The sequence below is a fragment of the Monopterus albus genome, unplaced genomic scaffold (assembly GCF_001952655.1).
Source record: "Monopterus albus unplaced genomic scaffold, M_albus_1.0 scaffold85.1, whole genome shotgun sequence".
Taxonomy (NCBI): domain Eukaryota; kingdom Metazoa; phylum Chordata; class Actinopteri; order Synbranchiformes; family Synbranchidae; genus Monopterus; species Monopterus albus.
Window position 1 is genome coordinate 796761 of NW_018127965.1, and position 13504 is coordinate 810264.

General features: G+C 41.5%; 1 protein-coding gene across 1 annotated transcript in view; it reads left to right on the plus strand.

Moving 5' to 3' along the window:
• Positions 1 to 13504, plus strand: part of LOC109964213 (inactive phospholipase C-like protein 2) — a 62834-nt gene that overhangs the window by 30902 nt on the left and 18428 nt on the right. Inside the window, exons 2-3 of the mRNA XM_020607351.1 lie at positions 2391 to 4877; positions 10945 to 11148. Of these exons, the coding sequence (XP_020463007.1) occupies positions 2391 to 4877; positions 10945 to 11148 (2691 nt within the window). The remainder of the gene's footprint in view (positions 1 to 2390; positions 4878 to 10944; positions 11149 to 13504) is intronic.

Here is a 13504-nt window from a genome sequence, read left to right on the forward strand (position 1 = left end):
TTTGGTTAAGTAGTTAAGTTATTTTCAGTCCTCAGTTGCCTCTGTGAAAAGGCTAGAATTGTATTATCCTCTAACTGAGCAACACCCTCCTTACCCTCACAGTCTTGGCAAGGTTACAAGCATTACTGTGTGCCTGTGGGTCTTGGCTCTAGCTCTCACGACAATCGTATTTCTCGAGGGGCAGAAAATAAATGGTTGAATTGCTCTATTTTAACAGATAGAGAGCAGTGCTTTTGACCTGGGTGGTCCCAGTTTCACTGGGCCACACCACACCATCTGGTGTGAGATCAGTGAAGGTGCTGAGTAGTATTTCATCCACATGAAACAATGATCTGTCTCTCTTAAGAAATCATTTTTTATCAGTTATACATTTGGAAATTGTACTATTGAGTACTCATGTGTAGGAAAAAGAGTTAGAGGCCATAAAAAAAACCTGGACAAAGGCAGAAAGCAACTGTCATGTCTTCTCTTCAGCTTTGCATCAACATCAGGTGGTGCTAGTTAATCACGATGAGGTGGCGGGCGTCATCTGCCTCTAACCGTCAGGTGGAAGACAGATGGCCCCGAGCGCTTTCATTGTGGCTAGAGTTGAGCCATGCTCCAGGGCAATCCATCAGACCTGTAGAGGCAGTCACTGTGTTGGGGGGAAGACACAGTCACTCCTCTGTAGCCCTGGGGCCCCCTGCCCTTTGTAGCTGTCGTTCTTATAATAAAAAAGATAAAGACGCATTAACATTTGTAGCTGTTAGCTTTTCATACATATGAATACATGACATGCCACTGTGGTACACATTTCCACAAAATTCCTTTATCTGACAGTGACACTCACAAAGGCTTTTTGTACAGAATCTTAAATATATAATAGTTATTTGTGCATTGGTTTATGCTGGATTTTAATGTACTGCTCTCCTTGGTATGCATTATTCAACAAACCCATTTTCCAAGCCCCAAACCAGGCCATCTGTATTCAGGCTATCTAGCTACAGTAACCACAGCTCTGTGTAGAAATAGGGCAGCGCTGTCCGTGTTCTGCCAGCTAGGCTCACAGACCTAGAAGCTTCAAATGTCATGGCAGGTGTTGTGTGGAGCATCTGCTTTACTCCTTTCATTAGACTGGTTTTGGATTGTTGTAGCGATACAGTCTTTTTAGGGCCTCTACAAACATTGCTGTGACTTTGGAATTGACTGGTGAGAGAGATTTATGAGAGGTTGCCCACAGGATGAATATTTAACCAGCAAATCTCATTTGCAGTTATAAGGTAACTTGAAACTTATTTTAAAGCTCTTAACTTAGTTTGAGAGATGAAAGCATGGTGATTGGAGCCAAACCAAAATCATATCTTCAGTTCTGTATTCTATCATTGCATCGAGCAAACAGTTTTAAAAGGAAACAGATCTCATGCAGCAGACATTACAGTTTTACGATTTGTCTCAAGGGAAAACCACAGAAGTTATTCTGTCTTCACATGAAGTTATGGAATTTGAAATATGAGTAGAATAATTAGACACAGAGGTGCTTTTTAAGTAAGCATGGAATTATCTCAAAGGCCATTGGACTGTCTTAAATATTAAAAGGATTGCTTTGCACCATTGACAGTTATATATCACAGGAGAACACATGATATTCTCCCATCACTGTCCCATAAAGATGGGCCCCAGCATGTTAGCTCCCATTAACTGACAACTTGGTGTTTAATGGCAGCCCATTAATATAATCTGTCATATTTATGCGTCCAGCAGTCCAGCACTGTTTACTTTTGTTGTTTAAAAAGGAAAACAAAAAATTGTAACAAATATCCACAACTGTTAAATAAAGATCTAGCAATCAAAAGTACAGCGAATAAAAATAAGATGATAATTGGTAAATAAATCAAACACATGGAATGTACTGAAACTGGAAAAATATAAGTTTTAAGAAGTGGTTTAAAGGATATTACTGATTCTGCAAACCTCAGATCCTAAGACAGGGATTCCAAAGCTGAGTTATCCTGACTGCAAAAGCCCAGTCACCTTTAGTCTTGGTATTAAGAATGCTGGAGAAGCCTTGTGTGAAAGATCTGAGGCCACACAATGAGTCAACTTTTAACCAATGAGGGGAGGCTAAAGCAGGAAATGAAGGGGTTTGTATTAGCTGAAGGTGCAGCACAGTCTTTTGGCTCAACCTTGGTTATAATAAATTACAACTGCGTTTAACCAGCATCTTGTTTATAGATTTAGGATTTCTTTTTTTAGGATTCAGGGTACACATACCTATGTAGATGTGAAACTGCTCTCAGGTGTCTTCTTTTCTAAATATTATAATCTCAATGTAGTATTTATTGCTGATTTTACAAGGTTTTAACCAAGAACTCTGTCTTTTCTCTACCACCCCCCAACCCATTTCTTTTCAGGATGGTTCCAAACAGAGGCAGGCAAGGAAGAAAACTGTGTCCTTCAGTACAATGCCGAGTGACCGCAAGATCAACAGCACAGCTGCTTGCATGGCCTTCATGATGGAGGGTTGTGAGATGAAGAAAGTGCGCTCCAACTCACGTATGTACAACCGATATTTTCTGCTGGATCCAGACATGCACTGGCTTCGCTGGGAGCCATCCAAGAAGGATTCAGAGAAGGCCAAATTGGAGATCAAGAGCATTAAGGAAGTCCGTTTGGGAAAGAAAACTCCTGTTCTGCGCAGCAATGGTCTCTCAGATCAATTCCCTGATGAATGCGCCTTCTCAATCATCTATGGGGATAACTATGAGTCTTTAGATTTGGTAGCAAGTACAGCAGATGTTGTCAGCACGTGGGTGATGGGTCTGAGGTATCTGGTGTCTTATGGCCGACACACAGTAAACATGGTGGAGCCCAGCCATCCAAGTCTACGAACATCTTGGATTGGTTCAGTGTTTGAGCTAGCGGATATGGAAAAGGAAGGACACATAGACCTGTTCAGGGCCACCCAGATAATCAAGGGCCTTAATCCTGGAATGAAAGAGTCTAGGATAGAGCTGAAGTTCAAGGAGCTCCAGAAAGCTAAAGACCAATATGGAGAGGCAATTAACATGGACACCTTTGTTGAAGCCTACTGTGAGCTCTGCACACGGCCAGAGATTTTCTTCCTACTGATGCAGTTCTCCAGTAATAAGGAGTATCTGGACAGCAAAGATCTGATGATGTTTGTAGAGGTGGAGCAGGGTGTGGAAGGTGTAATGGAGGACATGTGCAGGGATATTGTTCAGAAATTTGAGCCATCTGCTGAAGGCAGGGAGAGAGGATACCTCTCCATTGATGGCTTCACACACTACCTCCTCTCCTCTGAATGCCACATCTTTGACCCCCAGCACAAGCGTGTGTGCCAGGATATGACCCAGCCTCTGTCCCACTACTACATTAACTCCTCACATAACGCTTCCCTTCTGGAAGACCATTTCTGGGGTTCGTCAGACATCAGCAGCTACATCCGAGCCCTGAGGATGGGCTGCCGCAGCATTGAGGTCATTGTATGGAATGGTCCTGATAATGAACCAGTGGTTTATGTAGGAAGTTCTGTAGCCTCGCAATTAGCGTTTTCTAAAGTCCTGGACATTATAAACCAATATGCTTTTGAAAGCTCTGAGTATCCCCTAATTCTCTGCTTGGTGACCCACTGCTGCATTCCCCAGCAGAGGGTCATGGCACAGCACATAAAGAAGATTCTCGGGGACAAGCTGTATGTTCAACCCCCCAACAAAGAAGAAAACTACCTTCCTTCCCCTGAGAAACTCAAGGGTAAACTCCTCCTCAAGGGTAAGAAGTTACCACCCAGCTGCACTGACACTGAGGGAGATGTGACTGATGAGGAAGAAGGTCTTGAAATGTCCCGAAGAGTAGGAGTCGATGAGAAGAACCAGCTAAATGGCTTGGGCTACAGAAGACTCAGACTGTCCAGGGAGCTCTCTGATCTTGTATCACTCTGCAAGTCAATCCAGTTCAGGGACTTTGAGATTTCTAAGAGGGACCAAAAATACTGGGAAATTTGCTCCTTCAATGAGGTAGATGCAAACAGGTTTGCCAATGAGTTCCCAGAGGAATTTGTCTGTTATAATAAGCGCTTTCTCTCCAGGGTATATCCCACACCTATGAGGATTGATGCCAGCAACATGAACCCCCAGGACTTCTGGAAGTGTGGGTGCCAGATTGTGGCCATGAACTACCAAACTCCAGGCTTAATGATGGACCTCAACCTAGGCTGGTTCAGGCAGAATGGCAACTGTGGGTATGTTTTGCGGCCAGCCATCATGAGAGAAGAGGTGTCCTACTTCAGTGCCAATGCTCGGGACTCCCTGCCAGGGGTGTCTGCCCAGCTTCTTCACATTAAGGTCATCAGTGGTCAGAATCTGCCCAAGCCTCGTGGGTCTGCTGCTAAGGGTGATGTGGTGGAGCCCTACATATATGTGGAGATCCACGGCATCCCAGCGGACTGTGCTGAGCAAAGAACCAAGACTGTGTCCCAGAATGGCGATAACCCTATTTTTGATGAGAGTTTTGAATTTCAGATCAATTTACCAGAACTTTCAGTGCTGCGTTTTGTAGTGCTGGATGATGACTACATCGGGGACGAGTTCATTGGCCAGTACACCATCCCATTTGAATGCCTACAGCCAGGCTATAGACATGTCCCTCTACAGTCTCTTACAGGAGAGTTCCTACCCAATACCACCCTGTTTGTCCATGTGGCCATCACCAACAGGCGGGGTGGGGGAAAGGCACATAAGAGGGGTCTGTCTGTCATGAAGGGTAGGAAGGCCAGGGAATATACCACCACCAAGAACACAGGGATCAAAGTAGTGGACGAGCTCTTCAGAGCATCCACCCAGCCCCTCAGGGAGGCCACAGACCTCAGAGAAAATGTGCAGGTAAGACCCTAGTATCAAGCTTAATCACAAAACCACTGCCTGTGTTACCCTAGGTCAGAATTGTTTTTGAACTGTTTTTGGCCTGCTCTTTTAAGCTGTGGAAGAGATTCTGTACATTTGTGACTTTTTACATTTTAATGGAGCATTTACAGTGCCTTGCGAAAGTATTCGGCCCCCTTGAACTTTACGACCTTTTGCCACATTTCAGGCTTCAAACATAAAGATATAAAACTGTAATTTTTTGTGAAGAATCAACAACAAGTGGGACACAATCATGAAGTGGAACGAAATTTATTGGATATTTCAAACTTTTCTAACAAATAAAAAACTGAAAAATTGGGCGTGCAAAATTATTCAACCCCCTTAAGTTAATACGTTGTAGCGCCACCTTTTGCTGCGATTACAGCTGTAAATCGCTTGGGGTATGTCTCTATCAGTTTTGCACATCGAGAGACTGAAATTTTTGCCCATGCCTCCTTGCAAAACAGCTCGAGCTCAGTGAGGTTGGATGGAGAGCGTTTGTGAACAGCAGTTGTCAGTTCTTTCCACAGATTCTCGATTGGATTCAGGTCTGGACTTTGACTTGGCCATTCTAACACCTGGATATGTTTATTTGTGAACCATTCCATTGTAGATTTTGCTTTATGTTTTGGATCATTGTCTTGTTGGAAGACAAATCTCCATCCCAGTCTCAGGTCTTTTGCAGACTCCATCAGGTTTCCTTCCAGAATGGTCCTGTATTTGGCTCCATCCATCTTCCCATCAATTTTAACCATCTTCCCTGTCCCTGCTGAAGAAAAGCAGGCCCAAAACATGATGCTGCCACCACCATGTTTGACAATGGGGATGGTGTGTTCAGGGTGATGAGCTGTGTTGCTTTTACGCCAAACATAACGTTTTGCATTGTTGCCAAAAAGTTCGATTTTGGTTTCATCTGACCAGAGCACCTTCTTCCACATGTTTGGTGCGTCTCCCAGGTGGCTTGTGGCAAACTTTAAACGACACTTTTTATGGATATCTTTAAGAAATGGCTTTCTTCTTGCCACTCTTCCATAAAGGCCAGATTTGTGCAGTATACGACTGATTGTTGTCCTATGGACAGAGTCTCCCACCTCAGCTGTAGATCTCTGCAGTTCATCCAGAGTGATCATGGGCCTCTTGGCTGCATCTCTGATCAGTCTTCTCCTTGTATGAGCTGAAAGTTTAGAGGGACGGCCAGGTCTTGGTAGATTTGCAGTGGTCTGATACTCCTTCCATTTCAATATTATCGCTTGCACAGTGCTCCTTGGGATGTTTAAAGCTTGGGAAATCTTTTTGTATCCAAATCCGGCTTTAAACTTCTCCACAACAGTATCTCGGACCTGCCTGGTGTGTTCCTTGTTCTTCATGATGCTCTCTGCGCTTTAAACAGACCTCTGAGACTATCACAGTGCAGGTGCATTTATACGGAGACTTGATTACACACAGGTGGATTCTATTTATCATCATTAGTCATTTAGGTCAACATTGGATCATTCAGAGATCCTCACTGAACTTCTGGAGAGAGTTTGCTGCACTGAAAGTAAAGGGGCTGAATAATTTTGCACGCCCAATTATTCAGTTTTTTATTTGTTAAAAAAGTTTGATCATGGAGAGCAAGTGCAACCAAATGCAGAGCTCTGCATTTCATTGCACTCGTTAATTCAATAACTTTGGTGTAACTGTAGTGCTGGAGAATGTAGTCCTCTGTGGACTATGAATATGCTTAGCAATTTGCAGTGCATGGTATTCTGAACATTATAAATTATACTAAAGCAAGGTCATATAATGAGAAAATTAAATTAACAGATTCTCTGGAGAGCAATAATGTATTTGATAAATTTTGTGGTCATATTAAATTATATTATGATACATCAGAGGAGCTTTTTCCAACAAAAAAATCAAAAACAAAAACAAAACAAAAAAAAACATTACAGAGCATTTTATTTCTGTATTAGGTCCAAACTATTTACATTGGACTAATTTCACTTGCTGTTGTGGACAGAGGCTTTTTGCTAATTGTGCATTATTAATGTTGTAGAGGAGTAATAAAGTGATATTGCTATACAGTTATGAGGTTTATGAATAGTGCAGTCACCAATGAAAAACACTTACTGCTTTGAGGAGAGCACTGGTTTGCTGGGCATTTAGCTTGCTGCTGTTCTTTAAACCTCCTCTAGATGAACAAATGAAGATTAGTAACTACAATGCATATTCAGCTGATGACTGGTAGCAGAAGACTTTCAGTGCAGTATATTATTTTGTGTGTGATGATTGAAGGGTGTGATACAAAACTTCTTTTATTTGCTGATTATTTCAGTAGCCTGGTGTCTTGTACATGGGTCACAGGTTGTGGAAAGATACAGACTTAACAAAATCAAATATATAATGTTGATGTCATGTACATAAGAAGATATAAAATTAGACAGACTCATGTAAGTTCTTTCAGAGGTTACATTTAACACAATCCATCTTATGATTCCAGGTCATAAATACCAAGTCTGTCCATCTGTCTTCAGTAGGCAGTAATGTCAATCTAATGTTACAGCAAACAAAAGACCAGGCCGAACTAAATAAGCAGAGATGCGATTATAGATCCTGTGGCATGCTGTCATGCAGTTTCAGTTGTGGAAATAGGCATTTACTGAAAGAAGACAATTTTCCTCTCCAAAACCCCAATACAGAGATAAATATGTTTGCGTTCTGAGAGTGAAATTGATCCTGTAATTTAGAGGTAGAAACATTATCAAATCACAGCCTGAATGGAAAAAGAGGAAGGTAATTTCAGGAAAATCATTGGAAATAAAAGTGTGAATACAGGCAACTAATGAATGCTGATGACAAAACAGTGTTTCATCTTTGGTCAAAAAATTGTGATATTTTTTGGCATAATCAAAGTGTTGCTTGTTGGAATAATCTGATTTAGAGACAAATGGCCATCTCAACAGTTTGTCATGAATATGTCCTAATCCTTGCTCAGGTTTGAGTCACAGTGGGAACATTTTATGATTAAGACATGAAGTATGAGAAAATCTGACACAGACTGATCAAGCACAGCTTAACATTTGTGCAACTCCAGTCAACTAACTTGCTAAATATGGAAGTAATCATAGACACGCCATGTGTCACAGATGACTACAGTAGCTACTGGAATACTCTATGATAATAAATGATTTTACAATCTAATCTATAGACATGCATGAAAAATGTTGGTAAGTGGGTAAATGGTTGAATGTGAATTTGTATTTTGTAACCTGGTCAAACAACACTGGCAACTGTACCGCTCACCAAACCACATTATCCTCAGGTTTGAAGTGTAAATTTGTCTTTTTAAAATGAGGAGATAAAAGATGATGAAATAAAAAAGGGGAAGTTGAGAGGAAGCCTTTAAAGAGGATAATTAATGGTGTCTTTAGAATAAAGGTCTTTACCTTTTAAATATTAAAATATGGATATTGATAAAAGCGTTTCAATAGCCAGTTGTGTGGAGCTTGGTGCCTTGGATCCGGAGGGAACTAGAAAACGGTAACAGGACCTGTGGCCAACAGCACAAGGCAGCAGCCAGGCCGCTTCGGGAAGCTTCACCACCCCTGATTTGAAGCCAAGATTAGACGTTAACATGAGCCAGGTTAGCAAGAAATATCTCCGATAATCAGATAACGGATTTCTCAGATATTATACTATACAACTAGCCCCTTTTCACTTCACCAAACTCCTTTAAGACTCCTTTTGTCCTCAAGCAGCAGAGCTTCCAAGTGACTTGCTCTGAATAACAACAGAAAGAAAAGTGTGTTTATCTATTAAAGAAGACTGAAGAACTCCATGAACATTGACTAGTGATCAGATATGATAGGTTATGTTTCATATGTTGATCTCGGCAGAAAATCTGTTATTTCTACAGGAGGCTTGAATGAATTCCTTTCCAGAGAGCTGCTGCTTATGAACCTTATAAAGTGTTGATGGAGCTGTAGGAGAGCCGCCAGCCTGGAGTTTCTTTTTATTTGCTGAAAAGTGTGTGCGCCATCATAGACACATTCATCACCACTCAGTGCTGTGGGCCAGAGAGAGAAGGAGAGGGAAGCACATAGAAGCAGAAAAAGAGAGACATGGGCAAACAGAAACAAAAGCAGTGTTGTAACCGGACACGGAGGTCTCATTTGGGGAATGTTTGAAGGGGAGTAAAGTGGGGGAAGGGACTAATTAAAAACACAAGTCTTGTAAGACCATGGCTTGGAAAACAATTTGGCTTTTATTGCACAACGGTTATCAAAAAAAGATTTATGCGCATGGTCCCGTGCACACATGCATGGAATTATACAAGCATAGTGAATGCTAATAACTTTGTCTCAGACCACACTGCGACATAAACACAAGCATGATCATGATTCTTTCTCAGTTGCACACACACACAAGGTTTTAATCCAAAGCTTCAAAGCTGTCCTGCTTCCACCATTGTGTTTCTCTGTGTCTGTGCTTACTGGCCCAAGAGGTTTTAACTGTGGCTGAGGCTCAGCATGCTGACTGTGTCCCCCGTCCACCCTCTGCATCTTCAGACGGGTTGTTGGGCCCCACAGTGACATGGGTAGACAGTGGGGCAGTGGATTTTTTCTGCCGAGCTGGAGCTCTAACTCAGGGACACAGCTGGTTCCCGCACTTCAGAGTGCTGAGTGTGTCAACTGATTCCTAAATACCAACACTGGTTTCTTCTGTTGTTGTTGTTGTTGTTGTTATTTTTTGTTTGTTTGTTTTTTGCCCACTCCTGTTCTCTCTAGGTAACCTACATCTTCTCTTCCTCAGCGCTTCTCATCATCGCCCTCACACTTTGCACTTTCTGCTTTTCATGCCTCAGATTGCGCTTTTGCTCTGCTTCTCTTTCACTTTTTCTCTCTCTTCTTGATGGGCTGCCATTCAAAAGATTAAATAAATAAATAAAGTGGGCCTGGTTTGGTTGCTTAAACTCCCATGTTGGCCACGAAACACTATAAGAGGCAGTTGCATAGTTCCTAGAGCTGCACAGACTTTGAAAACAAACATGGAGGAAGTCTGGCTTCAGTGGCCTGGAAAGCTGACTGGCCCAGAAAAGATGAGGAGTGAGTTAAACAAAATTCTATAAGAAAGTAATTATTCTTACATTGTGCTGGTTGATGACAAGACAGTACAGTATTTGTCAAATGCTTTTGTGCAAAGTGACACATACTCATACAATGAGAGCAGTTTGAGCTTTGGTGTCATGCTCAAAGACACTTTAATAGAGGAGAGGAGGAGCTTGAGGTGTGACACTAACCATGTTACTGATGGCAGACTCACTGTACTAACTGAGCTACTGCTCCCCCTGATGATGAAATAGATTTGCTATTAGTGCTAGATTAAACAATCAGGACATGCTGAGATAGAGATTTCTTTATTTATCTGGCAGCAGAAAGCTAAAATGTTCAGTGGTCCATTTAGAAATGGGACATAAGGAGAAGATGATTTTGGTGTATTGGATTGCTTTTAAGATGAGTGCAGAAAGATAAACAGATTTTGGGCAGAAAAGCATTTAAGAAAAGGTGTGAAAAGAGATGGAGAGAGTGAGGGATGAGTAACTGGATGTATCTAGCACCTCCAGGATGTTGTCAGAAGTTTGGCTCCAGAGCCTCTCGTCTGTTGAATGAGCAGACTGATGTTATGTGAAACCAGTAATTTTACTGTCACCGAGACAAACACTCACTGCTATCTTATCTAGTTTCTGGTCTGAGAGGAGTATCATGATCACTCTCATTAAATCTTCTCACTCAAGGTCATCTGCAAAGAGTGGCTGCAATATTTGCCATTCCATTAGGACCACAGTCATTTCATTTCCCAAGGATAAGAACGCTAGAGGAATTTGCCATTTTTGGTTATATCAGAAGTTGGATAGTTAATTTGGTTGGTTTCACTCAAACAGAGACGTAATGTGGACGGGAGCAGAAGGACAAAGAACAGCGCACACAGAATATTTACATGTATAACACTTCTTATGTGTTCATATCCATATTGCTATCCTACAATGTGGATGTTTTCTTTCCAGAATGCCATGGTGTCCTTCAAGGAGCTGTGCGGCCTTACCCCCGCAGCCAACATGAAACAGTGTATCCTGACAGTGTCTACGTGGCTGATAAACAGCGAGAGGTCACTTAGGGTAACAGTGGACCTCGGCGAGACCTACCCCACCATGGAGGCTCAAGGCCCTGTGCCTGAGCTGCTGCGAAAAGTGCTCACTGCCTATGACGTGGTAAACAACACGCACACATGCCTCTATCTTTGTGAGCACACTCATTCACATAATGCATTCCCTGGCCCCTTACCCATCAGAACTAATGCCTAACCATAACCCTTAACCCTAACCTGAACCCTAAAACCAAGTCTTAACCCTCAAAAAGCTGTTTCAGAAAGTGAGGACTGGCCAAAATGTCCTCACTTTCCAAAACTGTCCTCACTCTGTAGCAAAGAATACATTTTTAGTCATCACTATGCAGCAAGTACAAGAACACAAAAAGAGTATGTACCAGCATGTCATGTTGTCTTTTTTTGTATTTGATTGATGTACAGGTTCATAAATACGTATTTAAATACTTATTACACTATATCCACGTGAGACAGCAACACTTTTATTATAGTGTGCTATGTTTCACTAAATATATACTTCAGATAAAGATAAAATGTTGAAGCAGTTAAGTATGATGATAACAGAGGTTGCCCTGTCATGCTGTGGTAAGCACTGCTCTGTGCAGATCTTTCTATGCGCTGTGCTTATAAAATATTAACATTTATTTAAAAAGAAGGGGGGGGGGGGACGTTTAGTTTGCTCCCTGCCTTAATGCTAGGTTGAGTCATTTGATTCAAATTAGTCTACAGCTGTTTTTTGTATAATTCTGCACATCCTCCTCCATCTTGGATCCTCTCTTACACTCTGCATTTCTTACCACTTCACATTGGCAGAGCCCAAAACAGGGTTGGAGGACTCTGTCTGTAATCAGTTACAACACCATCCCCCCATCCAGAGGTCGACCAGTCAAGCTAATGTGCACACATACATGTGTGTCTATATACAGTATAAACATGTTTGCCTTACTCTACTTAAACTACCGTTAACTGATTATAGCCATCACCTAAACTTTAAAGAGAAATGGACCCAAAAATCTTGAACATAAAACAGCTATAACACACACTAAAACTCAGTGTCAATTTCAGCAGTGATGTTTTTAATAATCTCATAGATAATTGGCCAGATTTTAACAATTGCAATGCTGTGTCTTTATATTTACAATAGAAAATAGTCAGTTGTCTTATTCAACAGCTAATGTCAGCTTAGTATGATTCAGAACTTGGGCCTCTTTTCAGCCGTCACAGGAAGAACTTTACTACATGTTCCTTTCTAGACCAGAATGCAGTGCAGCTTCAGGAAAAGTTGCATTCATGACTCTTTGCAATGTAGCTGTTGGAAACATTTGCTGTTTGTCATACTTTCACTATTGCTGCAACTCTCTCCTACACATTCATCTCACGGAAGGTTTTGGAAATGTAGGCTCGGATAATGCATCACGTCATTAAATCCGATGTTCTGCATATTTTTGATTTTACCAAAGGTTTAAAACATCCCCTTGATGAAGGGACTGTCCAGAATTTTCTGCACTGATGCACTGAAACTGGTCCGCATGACAATTGCAAAACAAGAAATGGCATGCACATACATGTGCACACACGCGTACACTCACAGTATGACAGTCCACTTCCTGTCTCCCTACTATTGTGAAACTGCACAGTGCTCTGATTATCAGACGCAAAAGTAGAGAGAAAAATAGGACCTTGCATTTCTCCCGCACTGTTTCCTTGAAGTACCGATTTACATGTGACTTCAATGCAATAAACTATAAATGCCAAGTCTGTTAAATTTACTCCGAAGTTTTTTTTTCTCTGTAGCTCTTATGGACAAGCAGCATAGAGAACAAATTTATTAGGTATAGACAGATATATATAGAAGCACAAAAATAAACTACACAGACTCAAATACACAGCTAAGAGACAACTACAGTATCAACATGTACATGTCAGATTTGTTGTTGTTGCTACTGTATGTACATGGCTATGGTCCAGTTACTGCAAGAATGAAATAAATATATGAATAATTATTTACAATATTGAAGTTTTTTATGAACAGAGAGTATCTGTACAGTACATTCTGTTTCTTTAGTTTGAGTTATTATGCTGTGATGCTAAACAGGCAAATTACATTTTCACTTTTCTTGTGTTTTTTTTTTTTTTTACTTTCTCTTGTTTTTACATACAAGTCAAAAGAAACATAAGCTATGTTGCTTACATGATGTTAGGGTGCGCTCGAACACAGAGTGAGCGAGCAGATAAAATGCGGACCCAGGTGGCTGGTTTCGGTGCAAGCAGTGAGGTTTGTTTACAGTGAAGGTAGTGACATATATACAGGAGGAGTAATGAGGTAGATGACCGGGTGTCGATCAGCAGCAGCAGAAAAACAGTCAGTGGTATGGTGGATGATGATGTACCGGGCTGCGGACGCAGAGGTCACTCCTGGGCTGGTCGAGGTGGAGGTGATGATGGCTGTAGACAGAAGAGCA